The sequence below is a fragment of the Vanellus vanellus genome (assembly GCF_965231255.1).
Source record: "Vanellus vanellus genome assembly, chromosome: 3".
Lineage (NCBI taxonomy): Eukaryota > Metazoa > Chordata > Aves > Charadriiformes > Charadriidae > Vanellus > Vanellus vanellus.
In genome coordinates, this window is record NC_138907.1 from 3,100,081 (window position 1) to 3,126,109 (window position 26,029).

The 26,029-nt window shown below is 37.3% G+C and overlaps 1 protein-coding gene across 1 annotated transcript in view; it reads right to left on the reverse strand.

Moving 5' to 3' along the window:
- The window catches only part of CCDC88A (coiled-coil domain containing 88A), a gene marked incomplete at its 5' end in the record, with an annotated part of 73,636 nt that extends 47,894 nt beyond the window's left edge, over positions 1 to 25,742 (reverse strand). Inside the window, 4 exons of the mRNA XM_082480218.1 lie at positions 463 to 532; positions 6,199 to 6,307; positions 25,461 to 25,561; positions 25,680 to 25,742. Coding sequence (XP_082336344.1) covers positions 463 to 532; positions 6,199 to 6,307; positions 25,461 to 25,561; positions 25,680 to 25,742 — 343 coding nt within the window. The remainder of the gene's footprint in view (positions 1 to 462; positions 533 to 6,198; positions 6,308 to 25,460; positions 25,562 to 25,679) is intronic.
- Positions 25,743 to 26,029: the final 287 nt, after the last annotated feature.

A 26,029-nucleotide genomic window follows, 5' to 3' on the forward strand; every position in this document is an offset into this window, starting at 1 on the left:
AGAAGGTAATTGCAGTATTTTTCAGGTAATGATGCGAGAGAAGCAGGAGACTTTTGGGGGAGGAAAAACAAGGATTAGGAGTTGGATCAAATGAAATGCATTGAACTGCCAGTTTTCTCAGGGGTGGCTTCGGTAAAGAAAGTCAAAAGCGTATTAGCTTTGAATACATGAAACATACTTTGTCATATCAGTGGCTCATAGGTTGCTAGAAAATGCACTTCGTTTCAGTATAAATCCTAATGACAGCCAATGCTGAGGTTTGGGCAGAACACATTTTTGTAATGTTTGGACCTTTGTTGTGAACAAAGAAAATGTTACTCATCATTATTAAACCACTTATTTGCTAAAAGAATTTACACAATCTTCTTTTGATAAGGTCAATCGTATATGAATTTTATAACCAGTGAAATAATACAAATATTTAAATCGATACACATTTTCATCCTAGTTAAAAAAACTTACCAGAAAAAGGATTTTTGCCAATTATTAGTACATTTGGCAAAGACATCATGATCAACTGCTGCAAATTCTCCTACAAAAGTAAATTAAAATATTATTTAAATCATATGCACTGAACAACAGCAAACATCAAATACTAACTACCACTAAACAGAAATCACTATTACATGAGTAATTTAAAATTTTTCAGGTCTTATTACATACATGTTCAATACTTAATCAGTTGGACTCTAATTAAAAAAAACTTACAAGTATGAATTATTTCTACAAAAGCCTTGTTTTAATGGTTTGCAAGATCACCTCAACATAGTAAAATCCTCTCGTGGCAACGAGCTGGCTTATGGATTTTAAGCCAACTAGATCCTGTGTCGCAGAACATAGCAAAACTCCTTTAAATTATTACTGTTCGTGTTTCTCTGACTAGCTTTTAGATAGATGTTTATTTTATTAGCTCTAAGTTGCATTTATACTACCAAAGACCAACCTCCTCTATTTCATGTCCATAGCCTCGGCGGCCTTGCCAAAAGTGGTTGTGAAAATTACAGGGGTTTTAGCTGCAGTTACGTTGGGACAATCCAGAATCTAAAGGTACAAAATCCTATTTGCATGATCAGGCAGAGTTTTAGTCTGGTAAGTCCCACACACTCAAGCAGCAGCTTTGCCTATCTATTCTATAGATTGTATCAATGGATAGTTTCTGTCAGCCAGTAATGGCTGTAATCAGGTCAAATCCCCAGTCTAGACAGAGCCTAATTCTTCTGAAGCAGAATAGTCTTCCTCCTGTTCCCAGATGTTTATTCACAGCAGATGCCATCCTATCAGCAGCTCTGGAGTCATGCTTTTTGTTTTTTTCTGCAGTGACAGATACATTAATACATAAAATGTTCATACTCAAAAGCAACGTATTCCAGAACCATCACCACTTTACATCCAAAAGGCACATATTAGGTGTCATATTGTAAGCTAAAAACGTAACATAAGTCAACTCATTTTATGTCAAATTTGGAAAATGACAACATTAATGAAAAACGCATGTGGAAATTATTAGCTATAGCTAGACTTGAAAGTTCTCACCATATAGGACATGAGAGGTTATATCTGAATTGATTAATACTAGACTGAAAAGTACATCTCATTGCACATGCCTAAGACAAATTATAAGGAGGGAGAAAATAGGTTGGACCTACTCAAATATCATGAATTTCAACCAACTATGACTCTTGTACTTGTGAAATCTTGATAAAGAGAATTTTCAAATAAAAACAAGATATGAAGTGCACAACAGGAAGTTTTAAATCAATAAAGAACAGATAAAATATAAGGAATGAGTATTTATAGCTACAACAAAAGAAAATCGCATACTTTAAAAAGTGGAAACTTGGTGGCTTTTTTGTTGTTTGTTTTTTTGTAATAGCTCGAATAATTCCACGATGCTATTATAAAGCTTTTCTTACTGTGAAGCAAACTACAAGCAGGCGTAGCCAAGAGATGTGTCCCCTATGGGCTAATGACATTATTACCACTTTTCTTACAACACCTCTACCTTACTTCAAAGATGTCTACCACCTTTTCTGTCACACAGTGTTAACTTCATCACTAAGCTCGGTGCAACTGCTCTCAATTTGTGTTTACTTTTGATATGACTGCTTCTATTTAAAACCTGAAATTGGAACCTATGTATCCCAAAATTCACGTATTTAATTGTTGTCTAATCTGTAAAAATAAACTAAGCCTATTTACAAAATTCTGCCTCACTTGTACAAAATTTTAGAGTTCATTAGCGTTTATTTTCTTATAGACTCACACATCATCTGTCAAATGAGGCTGACAGAGCACCCACGGGAGTCATAGAAGCTCACTGTATTAAACCTCCCAAGTCCACCAAAACTTAAAAGGGGATCAGTTCTCCTGAATCAGCTGCTGAGAACAATTCTATACTCTTACATTGCCAGGAAATGTATAAGCTCAAAAGACTGATTTGGGACCTAGTAAGAGTTTGGTGATGCTGTAAGGAAGTAAAGAAGCTTCGTTGGAAAAAGAAGACAGAATTGTAATTACAAATCACAGAATCACGGAATTTTCAGAGTTGGAAGGGACCTCTAGAGATCATCTAGTCCAACTCCCCTGCTAAAGCAGGATTGCCCAGAGCACATTACTCAGGACTGCATCCAGACGGGTCTCCAGAGAAGGGGACTCCACAACCTCCCTGGGCAGCCTGTGCCAGTGCTCTCACCCTCACCGTAAAGAAGTTTTTCCCGTGTATTTGAACAGAACTTCCTGTGTTCCAACTTGTGCCTGTTGCCCCTTGTCCTGTCGCTGGGAACCACTGAAAAGTGTCTGGCTCCATCCTCCTTCAACCCACCCTTTAGATATAAGCAATAATAAGGTCTCCCCTCAGCCTTCTCTTCTCCAGGCTAGAGTCCCAGCTCTCTCAGCCTTTCCTCATAAGGGAGATGCTCCAATCCCTCAATGATCTTAGCTGCCCTGCGCTGGACTCTCTCCAGTAGTTCCCTGTCTCTCTTGAACTCGAGAGCCCAGAACTGGACACAGTATTCCAGTTGTGGCCTCACCAGTGCAGAGTAGAGGGGGAGAATGACCTCCCTTGACCTACTGGCCACACTCTTCCCTATGCAGCCCAGGATTCCATTGGCCTTTCTGGCAACAAGGGCACATTGCTGGCTCATGGATAATTTACTATCTACCAGGACCCCCGATCCTTCTCCTAAAGCACAGAAATTATGCAGGAACCAAAAAACTTGTATAATCTAACATAGTATTAACATAGAATTTTAATTTTGAATTTTATATTCTATCAGTGCAGGTTTTTTGACAAGTACATATACAACACTAATGCAATTATTTGCTAAATTGAGAGAACATTTTCCACAGATGTTATAAAAACACATGGAATAAACTAGCATGGACAAGCTCACAATAAAAAGTTTTAAGAGACAGGATAACGTAAGGCTAAAAATTAAAAATCCTCATATCTCTTAATATCTTATTCCCACTGTAATATTCCAGACATTAATTAATCTCATGTCTCAATACAGTGATTTCTTTCCATGTTCTACTACTCTCATATTTCAGGCATCCTGTTCGGAACATATATGAAACATGATGCCTGTATAGACAGCTTTCTGAAGCACTCAGGTGTGAGGGCTCATGTCTCTCTGAAGGCATACCTCAGCTTACAAGAGTTCTACAAGAGTTCAACAAGATTGATTCCAAGGCATCCCTCAAGCACTAGCTTTTCTGCCTTGGGTAATTTCACAGGTGACAGGAACTAAACTGACCCCTTCTTGAAACAGTTTGCTATGCTGCCTTGCTGACCCATGCATAGGCTGTGGGAAAATACCTGCTGCCAGGCTGCACGAAGTCTGAGAGGAAACAAAGACTACAGTCCATCCTTTAACACTTCTCTCCAACCCAACAAACTACCACAGTGCATGAACTCCCCTGCATGCACGTGGGTGTACCTAAGTGAACATCAACACATGCAAAAAGCAATTTTAAATTTGAAGAAGCATTCCAGTTTGGCTACTAAATGCCTTTACTCCTACTAAAATGCCAGACCTGCAGTGTTTGTAAGTTCCCTTACTTGCACTGTCTGAAGAGGCTGGCATCTCACAAGATTAGAAGCCTGAAAGACTAGGGAGGGAAAGGGGAAAAGTGTATGCAGTTCTATACAGCTTACACTTACACAGGACAAACTTGAATCATTAAAGGCGTGGTGACTGATTTTAACATTTATTGAATAAGAATACTTTTTTATTTTAAAAAAGCCATAATAAATTTTATTTCTGACACAAAGGTTTGGAGCAACATTCACAACCCTAAATCATCCAAATGGGTCAGGGCAACCCCCAGTATCAATATGTGCTGGGGAACGAAGGGATTGAGAGCAGCTCTGAGGAGAAGGACTTGGGAGCACTGGTGGATGAAAAGCTGGACATGAGCTGGAAATGTGCACCCACAGCCCAGAAAGCCAACTGTATCCTGGGCTGCATCAAAAGAAGTGTGGCCAGCAGGGCGAGGGAGGTGATTCTGCCCTTCTACTCTGCTCTGGTGAGACCCCACCTGGAGTACTGCATCCAGCTCTGGAGCCCCCAGCATAAGAAGGACATGGACCTGTTGGAGCAAGTCCAGAGGAGGGCCACAAAAATGATCAGAGGGCTGGAGCACCTCTCCTATGAGGACAGGCTGAGAGAGTTGGGGTTGTTCAGCCTGGACAAGAGAAGGCTCCTTACTGCAGCCTTTCAGTACTTTTAGGTACGGAAAGGAGCTTATAAGAAAGATGGGAACAAACTTTTTAGCAGGGTCTGTTGCGATAGGACAAGGGGTAATGGCTTTAAACTAAAAGAGGGAAGATTTAGACTAGATAGAAGGAAGAAATATTTTACGCTGAAGGTGGTGAAACAGTGGAACAGGTTGCCCAGAGAAGTGGCAGGTGCCTCATCCCTAGAAACTTTTAAGGCCAGGTAAGACAGGGCGCTGAGCAACCTGATTGAGTTGAAGATGTCCCTGCTCATTGCAGTGAGGGTGGACTAGATAGCCTTCAAAGCTGCCTTCCAACCCAAACTATTCTATGATTCTAAAAGTAAGCTACCTAACCGCAAACAATTCTGCCTGATACTGTTGCTCTACAACAGGCTGATACTGTACGGCCAGAGAAGCACAGGGAATGACTTGTATTCAAACAAAGATCAATCCCGTCAGTGTTTATGCCTGCTGTTGCACCAGTTGTGAAACACTAATGCCTGGTCAAAAATTACTACCATCAGGAAATGCAAAAGCATATTGGTCTTAGCAGGCAGCACTTATACCCACATGCAGTAGCCGCCAAGAAAAGAACGACCTGATGTATGCTAGCACAAAGTGCTAGCTAGAAAGATGTACAGTGGTTTACCACTGCAGTAAGTGACAGGTGGGAATTTTCACTGTACTTTGGAGTTTTTGAGAACATATACTATATGTGTACACATGAAGAAAAGCATACAACAGTACAGGCTCTGCCATGACGCACTTGATGTAAGAGGCAGATCAAAGGATATTTTCTCCCAGATCTGGACTCTCCTGGCAGAAAGGCGCAGTGAAGCATGGAAGAGCACTAAAAGACACACTATTAGGGACACTGGTGATATCTGCAGTGTCCTACTTTAGCGTGTCCATGTGTAAACAACTCTGTTCAGGCTCTGCATCTAGAAAGCGTAGTACAGGCTCTCACCTACCACACAAAACACACAAAAATTCAATGGCTATTTTACAGCTCTAAATTAGCTCATCACAGCTTTTACTATGAATTCTCATTTGATTGTTATCACCTCTGATTTTTTTCCTACTGAAAATCAAATCAATTCTAAAACCAATAAATTTCATCACATTTTTCTTACTAATATTCCATTGATAGCCTAAACGCACATGTAATAATTTCTCTCACAGACACAGAACTTGCTTTAATTCAGAAAATACCAACTGGTACTACTAAATGTACTATATGAGTAATCGAACATGCAGCATAACTATTATATAAACAGACCATCATTCACATACAAGTGTTTCCAGACTACTACCATAGCTGTAAATTAAGTGTGATAAAAAATTTGACCAGATTTATACACAACCATCAATACAAGTATCTCAAAGTATTAATCATATTTTTGTTACCCTTAAAGGCATAACTAAAAGAACAGTTAGAAACAATTCTAGGCAAAACGTAATACAAAAACAATTACTGACCTGATAGTAAGTTTTTATTTGTTTCACCAAAATAGACAAATTTTGAATCCTTAATGATGCATCGTTGTTTACTTTTTTGTTTATCCTCTGATTAGCAGACTTTGGATTACTGCAAAACAAAGAAAAAGAATAAATTAAACACACTGAACATTAATCTTTAAAGCTCTCTATAAAACAAATGATATAGTTAATGTACTAGCATAACTTCTTGTCTTGGTTATCAGGCCTTTTTTTCCCTCCACAAGTAAATACGGAGTTGTGGAAGTGATTGCCAAAGGCAGAAAAAAGTAACTTGAAACATCTACCTGTGACACAGCTAGTCAGATTATACCACCCTTCTTGGCTATTAATGCAGTATGCAATTGGGAGCTCCCATCACAATTATCAGAGAATTAATATAAGAGGAAAGTTTCTGTGGCTCTGCACTTCTCCACAAGCAGCCCCATTCCTGATGGAATACAGAAAGCAGAACACAGCTATAATGTAAATATTCCAGCACACACTGCAGACATCGGGAATCATTCTTGCTGATGCAGACAATTACGAGTAACAGAATTCAGACGGGCTACATTAACAAATGTCTATACACTGAAAAACTATACAATGCTATTTGACTATCACGAGGCACAAAACCAGAACGTAAGTTTTAACTTTTAGAACAATTAAGAATATGAAATACATCATGCTAACACACACTAAATTATTTTAAATTTATTTACAGATGACTGGAATCTGTCAACAAAGGGATTATCAATGGGAATTTTTGTCGTGCACTCTCACACACTACCAGATTTTTCTCTGGTTTATCTTGGCTTCAGAGAGGAAATCAATCCCTTTTTCCTTCACAAACCAGAAAGGATCAGAGGAAATGCAGATGAGTCACCCTTTTTCAATACCTCATAACATACGGAGTTATTAGCCACATACAATAAATACAGGACGACAACTATTCATTGTGATTTTTTTAAGGAAAACAATGCTGAACCAATGCAACTCCCCACAGCACCCTGTAAAAGGCTGAGAGGATTCATAAGAGATGGTCAACCTGAAGTTTCTTAACTTTTACAAAGATACTCGATACAGCTGCACATTGCAACTTTTGATACTTAATGACATTATTGTATTGTTTAATAATATTATTACCAGATAAATGTGCAGCTGGCTGGAATACTGCACTCAAACAAGAAACTACCAACTTCTCGATGTCAAACTGGAGATTCCTGCAAGGGTGTGTGCCTGCTGAGTCTGGTTTTATTCAACGTTGTCATTAATGATTTAGACAATGGAATACAGAATACACTTACCAGAACTGCCATTGGCAAAAATTGGGAGGAATGAAAAAAAAACAAACACAACACTCAAAAAAAACCTACAAAGAACACTATGGCAATTGAAGATGATCCTGATAAAGTGCAAAAGTGGTGTGACGGCAGTACAATGGAATTCAATAACAACATATACAGGCAAAGGATTATACTCAGGAATCAAATGCAGAAAGAGGAGTAACTTGCTATAACACAAATATGACCTGAATATTGTAGTGGACACAACCAAATACCAAGGGAAAAGAAATGCCACTGCCAAAAAACCCTAATTCTTCAATTTTTTAGTATAAGTGTTGTCTAAAAGAGAGGTAATTATTCTATGCATGGTACAGATGATGTTTCAGTCACTATAGAGTGATCATCACAGGTCTTCCCTCAATTACTTGGGTGTACTGTATGGACACGTGACATACAGGTACATCTGCCCCTGCAGAATGGGAACTGCACACCCACCACACAGTGTATTCCGGGAGAGTTCCTTAGAAGGTGACTGAACAGAGCAAGTTACAGGTCAGCATGACTTATCTCGGCAGGACACGCAGGACCTGCAACCTGAAAACCAGATGCTACTGATGTATACAAACTGAAGGCTGTGCAGAGGACAGCAGAAAAAGAATATGCATCATACAGAACAGATATATTTTATCTAAAGAAACTACATGTAAGTAGTCTACAAGATTAAGTCTACAAGATCACTAATATACATGTGATTCATAGGTTTCTATACAGATACTCGATTCAACCAACCCCCCAAAATGAGCTATTCCCTCTACTGCCCTGAACATAATACTATTATGATTTATTTTGATGCGATTTATCACTTCAATTGGTAGTTTCACATACTCTTTGTACCAGTGTTGCTATAGACAAAATTTACATATTTGTCATTTAAATGTGTTACATAAACAAACCTTTATTTGCCTTTTACAGCTTTCTTTGTTTTTAGCATGTTTTAATTTTTAAGATGTATTTGTGTCTTTTCTTCAGTATATTGCTATCAGAATTTCCCGGTTTGTGAGTATGAATGGAGGTAACAGAAAATAAAACCACACTGCTGGGAAAGTCAGATCATATACGCAATGCACCTCCAACACAGTAATTTTTAAAATAAAAGCAGTAAGCATAGCATCTTCTTTCTTGTATATATGAATATAAATCTAGGAAAATTAGGACACTGATTCTTACACTGCTAACTGCCTCATTCCTAAATGCTCATCACCGTGTTCCTAAAAATGCTATAACCAAGTACTTTTTAGAATACATTAGCCAAAACCATGCGACTAAGATGTCACCTTGGATTTATTAATTCAGTTAACCCATAGCTGTAAAAGGAACTAAATGGGCTAAAATTTATTATGCTTTGCAGATGTGCAGAACTGAACTCCTTTCCAAACTGAATTCATTCAAATTTGTTAAAATCAGAGTAGAAAATCCATGATAAATCCTGCTGATCTGATGGCATACAGAGATCAGCTGAAGTCTCCTATTTCTACATTCATATCTCCAAAAGGCCGATTTGGGCCCTTAATCTTCATCTTTAATCTTAATGACTATCGGATTATCTCCAGGCTTTTTCATCATCTTCAGCTGCATTTCTACAGCCATACATTTTCAATGACTCTCTCTTTAGAGCATTCAAAACAGAAGGCACTAAAGTTTCCTGGATACCGTAATAGCTCTTATTTTAGTATCAACACAAAAATTAGTGTGCAACCACAAGAATTCAAAACACAAATGTCATAAAAGCTCAGGCTTTAAACTTTCTCATTTCAAAAGCTGTACTAGAAACTTTAGACAGATCTTGTAAGAACAAAATCTTTAACATTTGCATAGCGCTATGTCTTTGTAATGGTATGCAAACATAAATCTTGACTCACTTTTAAAGACAAATTGTTATTATCTCAATGCAACAAACGGGAAACGAACACAAACGAAAAATTCCTGAACAAAAGCAGAAACAATCAACACCAAATATATCCATGTGGAGGAGGAAAAAAAGATGGGCAATTAGAGTCCAAGATTTCTTGGGACACAAATTCTTACTTCCACACCTTTGTCACCACTGCCATCTTCACGTTTTGCAGGACAATATTTACTACTGGGACTTGCATACATCAAATATACAGCACATGAGCTTTGTGTTTTATTGGATGATATGAAAATAAATTTTGGAAATCAGAAGTCACAACATCTGGGCAAGATCAGGAACTGTAGGGTGTCATTATACCTGTACCTGAACTTTGCTCCTCACAGTACAAAAGTAAATAATTGACATCTCTCAAATGATGCACTAACAGATGCCAATTGAGCATTTTTAGAACACTTTAGCAGACGCTTTGTCAACAGTACCACAGCAAATCATTCTTGTTTCATCTTTTCCATCTTAATCCTCAGAAATCCAAAAGCATATGGATCAAAACTGACAAATATGCATTAACAAAGATAGTCAGAAATTCTGTGGTATTAGTCTTGTGTCAAAGTTAATACTGATACGTAACAAAGATTTTATTAGTTGTTAACTTACACTACTGTTGAAAGTAAAGTATCATTCCTTTATTTCCACCAATTCACTCCATGCATTCCCCTCCCCCCCCTTTTTTTGACCAACTCAACGAGTGACACATTCCCTACATTTTATGGAAATTCTGGGCTGCTTTTTTTGAGAAAAGTTACACTGTTTGGGGTCAAAATGATTCATTCCTGTATCTTAAAACAAAAAGCAATGAACTTTTTTTTTTTTTTTTGGCTTAGACTGCAGGAAACAGTTTACTGAGATTGTGAATTCTGCTGGGAAAGCTTGGGCCACAGATGTGCTCTGGAACTGTATCTCTACCACTTGAAGAAACTCACAGTCCAGTTATATGATCCTCTGCTAGTGCAGACTATCAACAATTCTCCCAAGTAACAAGTGATCGGACAAGAGGAAATGGCCTCAAGTTGTGCCAGAGGAGGTTTAAGATGGATATCAGGAAAAATTTCTCAATAGAAAGGGTTATCAAACATTGGAACGGGCTGCCCTGGGAAGCGGTTGAATCACCACCCCTAGAGGTATTTAAAAGACAGGCAGACGTGGTGCTGAGGAACATGGTTTAGTGGTGGTTTTGGCACTGTTAGGTTAATGGTTGAACTCGATCTTAAACGTCCCTTCCAACCTGGACTATCCTATAATTCTATGATTAAAATCAGAATGTCAGCCTTAGGACAATGCGGTGCATGGAATAATTTTGTTTTAATAAGCTTAATTTCTTCCAAAAGATTATGGCTACAGACCCAGCAGAAACCTAAAACCCAAAGTTCCCTTACCATTTTTCAGCAGAACTTTCAAACAGGTTATGGAAACGAGAAGTTTAACTCCTTGCTCTTGAGGATTCATAAAATTAAGTTACTTAAATATCAGTACTAACACTACTAATCTCTACAAATCATTTTTACTGGAATTGAACATGTAGCCTCAATAATCCACTATAGCTAGTAGAAAGTTGTATTTCTTTGATTTTGTCACTTTTTTTTAAAGATTGTTGTATTGGGTCATTATTATTCAAACAAGGGAGGTAAGCTGTCTTTAACACCGTCAATCAACATGTTAGCAATGACTAGGATGATTTTTACTTGGAAAAAAAATTGTGTGTAACACTTCCGGGAGTGAAATCCTGTTCTCAGTACCTTCCAGTGCAAACTGGACTTTATTTCTGTACTATAGTAATTTAAATCTTTCTAACCACACTATGTCATTATATTATTATACTTTATAAATACAGAACATTAATAGGCTACCTACTAAAATGACCCACATGTTGAAACTTAAACATGTGAATTAGAGATCACCTGGTAGAAGAATCCTCGAGGTTTTGTATTTACCAGTGTTCCTTAAATGTTCAGACACTGACTTCTAGCTTTCAGATTATGTTTGAACTGTCAGTTTTGATTTGCAAAGTATATTGAACAGCCAAGAACAGGCTTGACAGATCACTTCTCGCACCACAAAGTTACCAAAAGAACTGTGATTAAGTCCTTCTGCAGGAGCTTCATTATTTTAAAAAATAAACCCACCTTCATTCCCAATACTGATAACCAGGCCTCATTCTCTCAAAGCCTCCAACTTTAAAGTTCATTAGTCTCCTTAAGGCAGAAATCACCATTTTAAATAATCTTAATTCAGTCAATATAGTCTGTCTTCTCAGAAAGGCAGTTTAAGTACTAATGTCTTAACTCATTCCTCTCAAAGAGGAAACAACATAGCATGATGTTAGCGACGCATTTTCCGTTGTATGTTGTTTGTATAATTGTATTTTGTCAGACCGGTCCAAGTCAGGAATAGACATACTAATTTTCTTAACAAGCATTTGAAATAATTAACAAGAAAAACTAGCGAAATATAATGTGCAAATATTTTTCATACGGAAAGATAAAATTCTAAACATAAATGACCAAAATCAGTATTGCTTTCAAGAACATGCATCTCTAAATTAGTTTACATTTTTGGGAAACTAATTTATTACAGATTTTCATCAATTACTTGTACCCATATGTTGAATTGTTTCATTTTGATGACCAAGAACATTTTTACAATAATTACATTTTTATTAATACTAAACAATTCTGCTTATTAGAATACATTTGGTCCAATACCACTGAAATAAACTAGTACATGCTGTTGGGAATACAAGAAGATGCAAATGAAATAATTTCAAAAATAAATCGGATCCAAAATTGACCTTTGTAAAAGATAGCTTTAAAAAAACAGTCTTTTAAAAACAAGATTCTAGTGGCTACTGTGCTAGTTACACTATAAACATTTTTAAGGCAATACATGCTCTTAAGTCTGAATTGTTCCTTTTATTAAGTAGAGATACTGAACTGCTTCAGTGGCAAATAGCCTAGCAAAATAGGGCAAATCTGTCCAGAAGTCAATATGAAGCAGAGCAGTAAAAGATACCCTTAAGCAATTTTACATTTAAGAGCAACCTACTTATGACAAGACACATTAATTTCAATAGCAATAAAAACAGACAAGAGCATCTATCCCAATAATGCATTAGTTTAAAACTACTGATTACAGAGAGAACTTCAGTGATTTTGAAATACTACCGGTGTCATGAATTACAGATTGAGACCTCATATAATCAGGGATTATGTGTCTTTAATTTTTCATTGACCAAAATCTATCAGAAATGGGAATGTGATAGCTTAATGGCTTCATGCTTAAATCTATGCAGACTGCAAACCAGTTGTGTCCTGTCTTGCCATCTGTTCCGTGATGGTACTTAATGATTAAATCTAGTATTGTAACGCACCCTAATTTTTAAATATATCATTGTTTGAATGTATTTGTTATGTACAATGAAATGCTCAAACAAGCACGTTCGAAAAAATTCTACATAAGCGTACATCTCAAAGGGTAATAAATATTGACTGTTACTCTGCCTGTTTTAGCTTACAGTCGCACAGTATTTACTTTTACATATAAATATTGCTTGCTTAATAAAGTTTTATTTTTTGCAAAATCCCTTTAACTGGAATCCTGAGGCTCACTCTTTCTCTCTGCCAAATATTTCAATAATCACTAATATCAGAATTTTTGGATATATTTCAGATAATAAAGCAGCATTTCCATTATTTAGTAGTAGCAATAAAATAATAAACACATGCAAAATGTGGTTTACAAAGAAATTTAGTACAGCAGTGTCCTTTTACTGTTAAAGTTGAAATAAAAGTGGCATCTTCACTGGACAATATCCAATAACCACAAACTTGCTTTAAACATTTGAAACAACACCAGACAAAGCAGTACACTGAAGTTATCAGAAGCACCTCTGCGTGTGGGACAAAAGGGTCACTGGCCTTCACCAGTGTACTGTTAAATCATCAATCATAGTCAAAGGGTCTGTCTGCAGGAATTACAGTATCAAAGAATGGGGCAGATTCTGAAGTATAATATTGTCAGCATCTGAACCTTGCGATCACACACGTTCTAGAAACGTTGGTACAAGACCGCATACTTCAAATTTCTCCTGCATCTATCAATATGATCAATTTCTGCTGCCAAAGACTACTTCCATGCTAAACTTATCCAAAAGATAAAGAAAAAAAAAAAGTAACTCCTTTTCTATACCTCTGGCACATGTTCATCAGGATTTCTGTGTTGACAGAAAGGGATTTAAATGGATGACTTCCCTAAAGAATAATTAATGACACAGACTATCCACTGTTGAAGCATGCAGAGAACTAACTCGGCACATTCTTATCTGAAAAATAGATGGCAATAAAATCCTTCCACCTCTTGAAGAGCATCATGCAAGACATGCAAGCCCTGAGGCTGCAATGTATTGATGATATTGAACAACGTGATGACCTGGTGCTATTACACAATACACACATAACTATTATAACTGGAGAGCCGCAGTCTGACTTGCTGAAGACACAAGGGATGCACGTTCCAGAGTCACCCAAGTGTTCACTTTTGAATCTTGCTTAGCCATTGTATCTTTGTGCACTTACACAGGATCCATAAAAGGATGCTCTAATCCTAACTTGCAATAAGCAAGCAAATGTTGTGATTTATACTAACCACTCTTTGTCATAAATGCCCACTAAAACAGCAATTTACCTCTTACTTGTAAAGACAACACTGTTTGAGCAGCAATCAATCCACAGTTAAAATGGTCATGCAGTTCTGCAGACATCTGCTCAAACCTCTAAAGATACTACAATGCTGAGATATTCTATACCACAAAATAAGGTGCATATTAATAACTTTAAGGATACTTTGCTAACTCGGCACTTAGCAAAGATTGACTATATGTGCAAAAAGTTCAACAGTTGTATCAAAGGATTTTTGCCTCATGCTAATGTGAGTTTTAGGAAGTAGGTCTGATGTCATAAGCCTTTTGGCCCTTGCACAAAACCCCATCTCCTAGGGGGTTTTGTGCTATTAGGAGGCTGAAGCCCTATGCTTACTTTAAAAAACAATACAACCAAACAGTCCACAACAAATCGACTGGCTGGTGGGGATCACATGGAACCCCACCAAGAACGTATGAGTAGATACCGAGTGTATGCAGCAGCCTTCCAAATCCCTGCCTTTGCTCTGCAGCATCTGACCAGGCTGAACTACTCACAGCGTGGCTGGCTAGTGCCTAAGCTCTCTTGTTGGTGCTCACAGCAGAGGAGCTGCCTAATTACTCACAGCTGAAGTGTGCTAGAATAGCCGTATCTGAAGCAGTGCCACAAGCCTCTGTGCCAAGTAACCCTGTCTCTCCTTTCTCCATCAATATGAACCTGCTGCACCTCACAACCTCAGGGCTGCTCTGACCAACAACTGCTGTGCTGGGTGGTCCCACTGTTAGTGGTATTATTTGCACAGAGACATTCCACACATCTGTGCACTCACACGTTTAGATGTGAATGCACAAATCACAGTACATTCTGACTGATCTTTAATTTCTCCCTCCTAGGCTTGTAAAAAAGCAAAGACCACAACAGCCTTTTTTTTTTTTTTTTTTTGTCCTTTCTCTTTTTATAGAATGTTGAAATGGGACCTTAAAGATCATCTAGTTCCAACCCCCCCGCCAGGGTCCCCAGCAGGGACACCTTCCACTAGACCAGGTTGCTCAAAGCCCCATCCAACCTGGCCTTGAACACCTCCGAGGGATGGGGCACCCACAACTTCCCTGGGCAACCTGTTCCAGCATCTCACCACCCTCACAGTAAAGAATTCCCTCCCAATATCTAATCCAAATCTTCCTCTTTTAGTTTAAAACTGTTATCCCTCGTCCTGTCACTATGCGCTCTGATAGGGAGTCCCTCCCCATCTTTTCTGTAGGCCCCCTTTATGTACTGAAAGGCCACAATAAGGTCTTGCCGGAGCCTTCTCTTCTCAAGGCTGAACAACCCCAACTCTCTCAGCCTGCCCTCACAGCAGAGGTGTTCCAGCCCTCTGATCATCTTTGTGGCCCTCCTCTGGACTTGGTCCAAAAGGATATGTCTTTCCTGTGCTGAAGGCCCCAGAGCTGGACACAGTACTCCAGGTGGGGTCTCACCAGAGCAGAGTAGAGGGGCAGAAATCGCCTCCCTTGACCTGCTGGCCACATTTCTTTTGATGCAGCCCAGGATACAGCTGGCTTTTTGGACTGCAAGCGCACATTGCTGGCTCATGTTTTCCTTAACAGTAAATAAGGAAGATGCACGCAGGTGAGCAAAATATAGGAGAAAATAGAGAGGAAATAAAACAGTTCATCTGTTATTTACTAAGTGCACACTTATATTACTGAATTAATACCCCCCAAAACTCCATAATTTCCAAGCTTACGGAGCAACAGATGTCTTTATCATCACGCAGTATGAAACAGCTTTAGTACTACTGTATCAACTTGACTACCAGATGTACTCTTTTCCTATCACAGTAAAAGGTACTATGTCAAAAAAAAGCAGTTTTCTGCCAAAGACTGAAAACAGTGAATCACTACTCACTGCGCCGAGTAACCTGGGTGAGCTCCCCACAACAACCAATGAGAACACAGAGCAGCTTCTACTCTGCAGCTAGCAAAAGGTAAGATGGCTTCCACCAAATGAAAAGTTTCACTGATGGAAGGGAAAATCTATAAGATTCAAAGCACAGAATGCTTAGCACTGTCACACAAAATAAGTACTCCTGAATATTAAATAATTGAGAATTCCTAGAAGAAACAACTTGACAAACAAAACTTTTATTTGAGCACACAGATGAGAACCAGGAAGTTTGACAAATACACTTTACTACTTCAACACATCTAAATATCTTAATATCTTACAAGCGTCATCATGTTTTGGTTTTCTGTTTTGGTTTTTTTTTTTTTTTGTTGGTTTGTTTTGTGTTGGGTTTTTTTTGTGGGGTTTTTGTTTTTGGTTTGTTTTTTTTTTTTTTTAATTACAAAAGGGTAGAATTAGATTGCTGTAGTACTTGCACTATACTACTTTCCAAATTAAACTAAAACAAAAAGGCAGCACAGGATGCATGAGCATAGTCTACAAATGTCAAGCAAGAAAGATAGACATACCACAGAAACAAAGCACTGAGGATAATGAATACTAAAGTTTTGGTTTCTACTTCAAGCACTGTGTGTTACTTTCATTCCCAGGGCTGAAGTTTTTTACTTCTCAAATGAGTTCAAATTTAAAGATCTGTTCAGTCCAGTACTAATTAACAGAGTAACTGAAAAATATCTGACTTCGTGATTAACACCCCAATATAACTTACCATTAAAACACTGCAAACATTTACACCCACAATAATCCTGTGACAACAGTAAGATTAGCTTTACGTAAGTAAGCACTCACAGATCTGGATCACAAGATGCAGCATGACTTGATACCAAACATCAGAGGGCATTAAAGTGAGAAAATGTTTTTACAATCTACCTTGGAAAGAATGTTCTGCAAACATACAGGTAGTTGCTTGGAAGAAACACCAGAAACAGTTATAAAAGAAGCAGAATAGGGCCAGAAAGCTGTCAGATAGGAAGCAGCAAGCAGTACAGAAAAGAAGCAAATAAAAACTTATTGTCCTTAGCAAATGACATTCGTGGAGCTAACATGCTTTCTAAGATATTTAGAATATTCATATAAGGGAAAATAAGTAGGATTTAAAAGCAATGCACATTTATGCAGTCGTCTTTATTTAAGCTCAAAAAAACCCTCTTAAGAGATTATTAAGTTTGTATATACAAGTATTTCTCTTCTACTGTACCCATCTTCCAACACCACAGCAGTATGTACTTTGCTTTATTTGATAATCATAGCACTACTAAAATAATTTCTCCTTTGGAAGACTTGGAAAAAATGTTTACACATTTTATTCTTTACTTTGAACTTTGCCAAAGCTATAAACTCTCAAAAATAATTAATTAGTACTTCAGATTCAAAATAGATTGACCATAGGTAAACATCTCAGTACACTCAATATTAAAAAAACGTGGGAAATACTGATGTGAGATCAGCCTAGTGAGGTGACACCAAAGCTATCCGAATATTGCAGTTTCGGTGACTAAAAAGATCTTAAATTGTAAAAATAGTGCCACATAGATTTCCAACAAATACTTTTGGTTAGAACACTATGACTCTAGAATTTCCCCTTCTTACGATTCTATAAGTAAATTAATAACATTAAAATATACATCTTCATCTTTTTCCATACCAATTTTTAGACTACCAAGTAACAGATCTGAGCTCTGTGTACAGATTATTCTGGAGAACGAGGCAAATTCAAAGGCAGGGCTCCTGGATATCAGGGGATTGCCAAAGAAAATAAATTACATTTCTTGTAAAAATTTTGTCCATGTGAGCAACTTCATTGCTTAAGCACACTAACTGAAATGTGTTGCAAATTTTCTATGCACATCAATACATGTACAATCCTCTACAGATTTAGATATAAATACAGCAGTACATGAAGGACCTTACCCCTGTTAACCACCCAAAGCTACAAGATAAGCATACATACAAGGGCCTGCAAAAGAAGTGCATTTTTTTAATCTTGAAACATTAATATTAATATCCTTCCTGAGATGCAAACCAGCACTTTGTGAGCATGACATTTGTCCACATTCTATCATACATCAACTCATATCTATATTTTATTTTTGTCTGGCATACACAATACTCTAAGTACACAGCAAGCGTATTCCCAAGCTACCAGGAAATTACACCAGACATCTTTGCTCAAGGGCTTATTTAAGAAAAACAAAGATACCACACAAACAAAAACTAGAGCAAATATTTCCCTGCAGCTTCAAATAAGATAAAATTCTGTAATAAACCTAAATGGACTCTATCTTCTATCACTATAGAAAAGGAAGCAAATTTTTGAGTATATCTAAATGTGCAACACAGATACAAAGATTCACTCAACAGCCAGGAATATAACACAAGCCTCTTACAAGTTCATCTCTTAATATTTCTCAATCCAAAAATACAACTTAAGATAATTTTTGCTTTTTCCTCAGAGTAAGCCAATGGGAAAGCACACCAACCACATCTGGGTCAAGCCGTAGCCTTGCTTTGATTCAATGCCTTAACATCACTTAGTCCAATGAAACGAAGAGGGGGCATTTTGTAAATACTGCTTAACAACAACTTCCTAAGAGCCCTCATCTCTTTGGAGCATCTTAAGGTATAAACACCAGACTCTAAAACAAAGCAAACAAACAGAGACTGCCACACAGTTATTACCAAATAATCTCTGACCACTGAGGTCATGTGCTCTAACAAAGCAGCATTTTGAAAAAATGTCTTGATCCTTAAATAATTACTACATAGGGAAAAGTGGTACAGTATGAAAGACAAGAAAGGCAACAAATTGGTATTTAGAGAAAAAGGAGGAGGAAACAAAAATAAGAGGAACATATGAAAGAACACAAAGCTAAAAAGCCCCTTCTTAAGAGAAGAAACAAATGAGGAAAATCTAGAAGTAAGCTTCTCAAATTTAGCAGAGGATTAAGATGTGCTTGATTTAGCAACCAATTTGTCAGTTAACTAGATTAGTTTTTGAAAGAAAGATCAGAGCACAGCAACACTTTGCAAAGGTTTGTGGTGCATCCCACAAACTAGCCATGGAACCTGAAGAAATACAGCCTTGCCAGTGAAAAATGCAAGCTGATCAGCCCAGCTAAGATATTTGTAGCTAACCTAAAACTCTGAAATTTAGTGCTGCTATACTACCAACAGATAAGGCAACATTGTAGGGCAGCTCAACTCTCTCCGCTACCTGGGCAAACCAACCTTTCTGGTATAAAAATTAGAGCAAAAAGTTGTGTGTTGTCTTTCCTTACAACACAGGAAGCCAGGACGGCAGCAGCACAGAAGCAGAGGCAGAGGCAGGTAAAGAGCAAAATCAGACCCACGAACAGAAATATTATAGCCAGCCATCACTGGAACTGGAAAGCACACCCAGCCTCACAACGCTGGGTGCTGCTAAGGGCAAATGATGGCTAGATGAGCTACACAACCATCATCCCTGAACCGCTAAAGCACGCAGCACAGCCACTAGTGCAAAACCAGGATATGTATTCCTCTGGCTCAAAGTCACGCTTGTGGCATTCCCCACATGGTCCTGTGACTTCAGCTAAAGCCGACTCTGCCTTCTGTTAGGGCAGCTCTATGCAGTAGTGCTGCACTGTGCTCTGTGGCTGTATCTCGGTTCTTTAGACCAGCACGTAGAATGTGAGTGAAATGCAAAATACTCTGAAAATAAAACTGTAAAGCCACAGTGAATATACGTTGTTCCTTTGCCAGAATATTTTGATTTTAGATATTTCAACTAAGATTGCTATTTATGGAACAAGTAAGTAGACTCAATAGAGTCAACAGACTCAATACAGCACCGCTGTATGTATTAACAAATATTTTTTAACTCAGTCTTTATTCCCTGGCCCCAGCTATTAGCCTAGACTAAGGATAGGTAAGTAGTACACTACCAAAAGAAATAAGGAGCCAAAGATAGATACTGAAGATAGCACATGCAGAAGAAAGCAATGAAGTGGATGTATACGTGCAGAGAAAGATTAGATTATTTACTTCTTAATCTTCAAAATACCATAAGAAACAAGAGTGCACCACAGAATAGTTTACTACATGGAAATAGAGCAGACAGGACAAAGGAAAGTGGACATCAACTGTGGAAAAGGGTACAAAAGCATAAAAAATCCCTAGTAAAACAGAGACATAAGCAAATATCAAACACTTTAAGCATTCCACATTCACGCCATGCTTCTTTCCCCTTTGGCCATCAAAAACCCAAGCACCTCTGTCAGAAGTACAGGTATCAGCCTATGTCCACCTCATTTGCCCAATTCAAAGCTCACGGCAGGCAGATGTTCAAGTCTAAAATTCCACTATAAGAACTATCTTTTCCTTTTTCGCAATCAAAAGGTTATAATTCCAACAATCTTGACCACTGTGAATGTTCTGCTGGACCATTTGTAATCAAATTTGCTTCTTTACAAAAAACCTGAGTGTTATAAATTCAGCTTTCCTTAAGAAAAATCTAGGCCCTACTGCCACAGAATCATCCTTATGAGCAACAACTCACAAACTACTAGACTGACACCTACCTTGCATCTGTGGAAGCCTGACATAGCACATCTGAAAAGGATGAATCAAATCCATTCGCTTTAAGAGAGAAAGGTGCAGACTTCATAATATTTGACTTTTTTCTAAAATACGTGCTCATATTTTTACTGCCAAACTCACCAATTTCATTTTCTCCAAAACTTTTTTCCATTTCCTCACTCAGCTGGAACCTGGCTGAAGCTACCTCTTCCTATTTGGTCTTCTTCACAAGAAAGAGTTAATTGGATTGCAGCACGTGTTCCTGCGCTCTTTCACAGAGCCAGGCAGCTGGCTCAAGTACTAGAGATGGAGTCCAGTTTTCAGGGAAAGATATAGGCAAGCCAGAAGTATGGGCTGGCAAGCTCAACTGTTTGGAAAAAAGCATACAACTAAAGACTAAGAGCTCAGAAAAGGAGTCAATGAAGCAGTCTACACATTCTAGGCACACACCACCAGAGTGGTGGAAGAAAACAGTCAGCCAGTCCACCTGGAAAATTCTACTGGCATGAAAGGCCTGCATGTGAATCCAGTCAGTGAAAATAGCGGGAGAACAGCAAAAGGGAGAAAAACATGAGAACAATAAAATAATTCATCCTTTGAAGTAGTTTTCAGCATTCCTGGATGCAATAATCGATATGGATAGTATTGATTAATGTGTTCAATTAAGACAAAAGTTACCAATGGCACACTGTGATTAAAGCAGACAAGTTCTCCAGATGGTGGATTAAATTAACTTAGTTTCAGAGTTTGGTTCTATACACTACCAATTCTGCATACAGTATTTGCCTGATAGTTCTTTTAAAACAGATTCATTTCCATAAATATAAAGCATAGTAAAATAAAACCATTAAAACTAAAATACAGTTTCAAGCCTTTGTTACTTGACCAAATATTAACGGTGGTGCTAAACATAATGAAATTCCCAATCTTGTAATTGCTTGCAGCTGTCTATTTTTATTCAAAGGAACTAGTAAGACTTTTGTCAGTTTGGAAACCACAGTTTGTACTAGAAGACTTTCAGCATTTCTTACACAATCCTATTGGAATTCAATTAACAAATATCAGAACAAAACCTATCAAATGAATGAAAAAAACCCACACTCAGAAAATGAGTGTTTCTGTAAGAATACCTCGAACTTTTTGGATCAGGAGAGTATATAAACAGTGCAATACTAAAAGGTGGTGTTTGGTTCTGGAAAAATATCTCCAGGACAACTAAGTATTATTTTACTGTAATTGCACCTAGATGCACAGCAGGTGACTAATCCGTTGAATTATACTGTTTCATTTATTTTACTAGTATCCACAACATATTTTACTCAAGTATATAAGCACTTCATAATGTTAGAATTATTATGATATAAAGGTATAGCAAAGGTATGAAGTATTCTTGGTATGTTCCTCCACCTCCCTGCCACGGCTGAAAACCACTGCAGCAATCTCTTGCATTCTGATTTATTTCCAAGAAGCATGACCCCTTTTTGTATCAAAGAACACAAAGATAAAGGCTCAGATTTAGAAGGACAGATGGGTTTCTATCCAGAGCTATCAGATACTGACTGATCCCAGCAGAAGGTGGGTAACCAAATACTTTTGAAGAACTGGACCTAAATTTAAACAGGAAATGAGAGACATTCTCTCAAGTTAGGAGCTAATATTATAACACTGGAACTCTCCTTAATTAAAAATAAAATTTCAAAAATAATTATGAAATTGGCCCATAGCATCTCCAGCAAAGGAAGAGCTTTTCAGGTGTAACTGGACACCAAATGGAATCTATGTAATTTTCACATGTACTAAAACATAAAAAAAAGTCAAAAGCAAAAGACATACAAGGAATGTAATTAATTAGTGTCTCTCATGTATGAGGTACTAATAAACTCAATGCTGATCTAACCCAACCATCTCAGTACCATTATCCTGCAACTATTCCAACGCTGACATTTCCTCTGTTTGAATCATTACAATTGTTGAAAATAAGTTTGGTCTAGAGAAGCACAAGGAGTAACAAATGCTGTACTAACAAACTCTCACTTGTCAGTAGCGGAGGGCAGGATTAACTCTTTTTTAACTGAACAAAAAACCTTCTCTGAGTAACAAAGCCACTTTTTTGATTGTGTAACTGTTTACAAACCATGCCTAATCCAATATTAACACTCACTTTTATGGTCAAAGCATTTGTGTTTTCAAATTTGGAAAAAAAAAAAAGTATTAAAGTATATACAAAGCAGGAACACGGCACTTCTAACAGCCTCCACTTGTTCATGCTTTTAACGCACTTTGAAGCACCTAGTGCTGCAATGGCATTCCAACCATAGGAACTAAACTACACCAACACCAGATCACAAAGTCCTTGGCTGACAAGCATGCACTAGCTGTATTCTCACACCAAAATATTAACAGCCTCAAATAACTCAAAACTAGAGTAAAAAGTAAGCACCACGTAATGTAAAAAAAAAAAAAACAAACCACCAACTTCTAGAGGTGCTTTCCACATACTTCTACGAATGGCACGCCTGGTGACTTCTGCAAGAACAACATTTCTCTATAGCTTCTAAGAGTGTCAGAGTGCCAGAGCTCCTAACCACGGATCTCTAGTTCTCATATGAAGTAAGTCATTGAAAGCTTTAAAAAAAATTAAAAAAAGATAAACAACATTCTAAAGAAAAATATTTTGCTTTTGAAGACACATGATACTATTTTTTCTGCTACATTTCCTCAATATACGATAGTTAAGACAAAGGAAAAAAGAGAAATACTAATAAAATGGAAAATACTGAAAATAAGTAATATTGATGATTAGTTGGAGCTGCATCTTTTAAATACTTTTCCAAAAGAAGATACATATTTAATAGGTGGACATTCAAAGTGAACTCGATTAGAAGTTAACACAGATTTCCACAGTGACTTCACCAGAGACAGAATCTATCTGCAAAACATGAAACATTTTTTCCCTCTTTCAATCCTGGCAAAAAAACCCAAAACAAATAAAACCCCTCCAAAACAAGAATACAGTTCTGGAGACTTTAATTCTAAGCAGCAATCAATTGTAACACATTTCAGTCCCCCCAAAATGTATTTTAAATAAAATACACCTTCCAGTGTAGTTACACATATGTAAAATGAATTTTATTTGTACACCGGTCCTTTTACACACACCTCCAGTTTCAGGCAGTTTTTAGTTGTTCTACCTACCAAACAACTTTATTTTAAATTTACATCACCCATGTGTTTTTTATACGTACACACACAACTCCTCCCAAGTAAACTACAGTAATGAAGGTATGGGGTCAAAAATGCACATACAAAGTCAAAGCCAAATTCAACACACAGTGGCTTCAGCGTGAGAATGTTCCCTCTCTGCAGCTTTCCATTTCATATACAAGTATCCCACATAATGTATCATATATCAATTTATACTACTAATATCCAAAAAACTTGCTGAGAAAGTTTAATTTCAAGATTATATTCTTCAAAAGCACCTTGTTCCACTACTAAATATGCCTCCCAGCTGTCAAAGATTTTTACCAAATAGAAGCTCTACATGCTAAATGCATGGTCATAATTGACAAGCTACTTAATTTACATGTAGTCCAAGAAAAAATAAATAAATCGTGGAATGAAAATAGTATGCTTCAGTGAATGCATTACTTCAAATTCTTATTAAAATATGTCAGAAATACACTCAAGATTTTTTTCAAAAAGTTCAATTCCACCATGTTTTCCATGTTTCTCAATATTACAGAAGTAAACACTAGGAATTCACACAAGTTGGTGACAAAGAAAATACAGGTTTCAAAAGGATATGATTCAAACTTGTATGTGGTAATGTGCAGATCTTTTTACATAGATTAGTTATACAAGCTGAATACCAAAAGCAAAAACTTTTAAAGTACTAAATACTAGTAAAAACTATAAACAGAGTAAAAGGATGTCCATCACTGAGCACTGTTCCTGAGGAACAGCTGTCATCACAAGCTGCTCACGCACTGATGCGTCTATCCAGCCATCCATAAGCCTACATCTTTTCATACCTATACAAACAAAAGACGTATTTCTCTGCAGAGACTTAAAATATCAAAAAAGAGTACGGAGAAATTTTTTCCACTAGTTAATTTTTTATGATTATATCACTAGACACTCGACAAAAGTGTTACTCTCTAGCATTACAGTAGTGGGCAACATTCCAGTCAAAACTATGATTAACAAAAAGTCACTATAATTATAAAGAAATTTTTCTAACAATCAGAGCTTTCAATAAACCATTTATAAAACCATGTAAAATGTTTCTTCTGTGGTTCATCGCCAGAAAACTCTCAACTAAAATATCAACTTTACTGCTCAACTGCTATCTACTCTAATTTGGAACCACAAAAAATAAAGCGGGAATTAAATGACCGTCCATTTCCTCAGTAAACATTATGTGACTTGAATACAATCCTTAAGTTGTATGTCACATGAACTAAGACATGTATTAGAATCTTATTAGCCAAGCAAATTAATTCAAAATTTTGTTTATGAGCATGACTTATGGTAGAATGAACCTTTATGCTTCTTAGTGGAAATCTAGGAAGCTATTTACAGTCCAATTTTCCCATAAGTTCTATATATGATGATTCAGTGTGTATTACACTATATATCCTGCAAATACACTGGACATTAAACTGTAAAGAGTATCTGCTATGCTCGAAAGTCTCCTCTTAGGTGACCACATGACTACTTCAAGTATAAAAGAAAGAAATTTACCAAGATCAATATGGAGGGAAAAAAGAGGTTTCATAAGAAAGCAAACCGTACAAGAGAACCAAGACAACAGCAAAAAATAAACCCAAGGCACAACTTGCAAACACTTACATTTGCAGCATGACTTCGTTCAGAAACACACCATCCACAAGCGCCACATATTCTTCCAGGTTGGTCCCATTTCCTCCAGCTAACGGTCCAAATGTCTTAACCTAAAACATAATCATCACCATCGTGACACTAACTCCACCTCATTCTCTGCCGCAAGGCATTTATCTTCAAACAATGAGCAAATAAATGAATAATGCGTGAGGAAAAATGAATGCTTACCCAGGTGACAAGAGGGCTAGACATGAACTGCTCCAAAAGGGGTGTGAATATTTCGTTCTCCATTTTACAAAAAAGCGGTTAACATCAATGTAGCTCCTCCGATGCAAAAAATACGAGAAGTCGTTCACTGTAGCAACTCTCTGAAATGCTCCAAGGATTTAGTTGGAGTAAGCGAACCCCATTTTTACGAAGCAATGCAACAGCAACAAAAAAGTCAGTGCACTGACAACCGGGATTTATCTTCCCTTCAAGAAAAAATGCATTTGAAAGTCCATCTACGCGTATTTCATCCTTTCCATTGATGTCTCTCCCTTCCTACATACCGAAGGGGTAGAAGGAAGGAAGGAAAG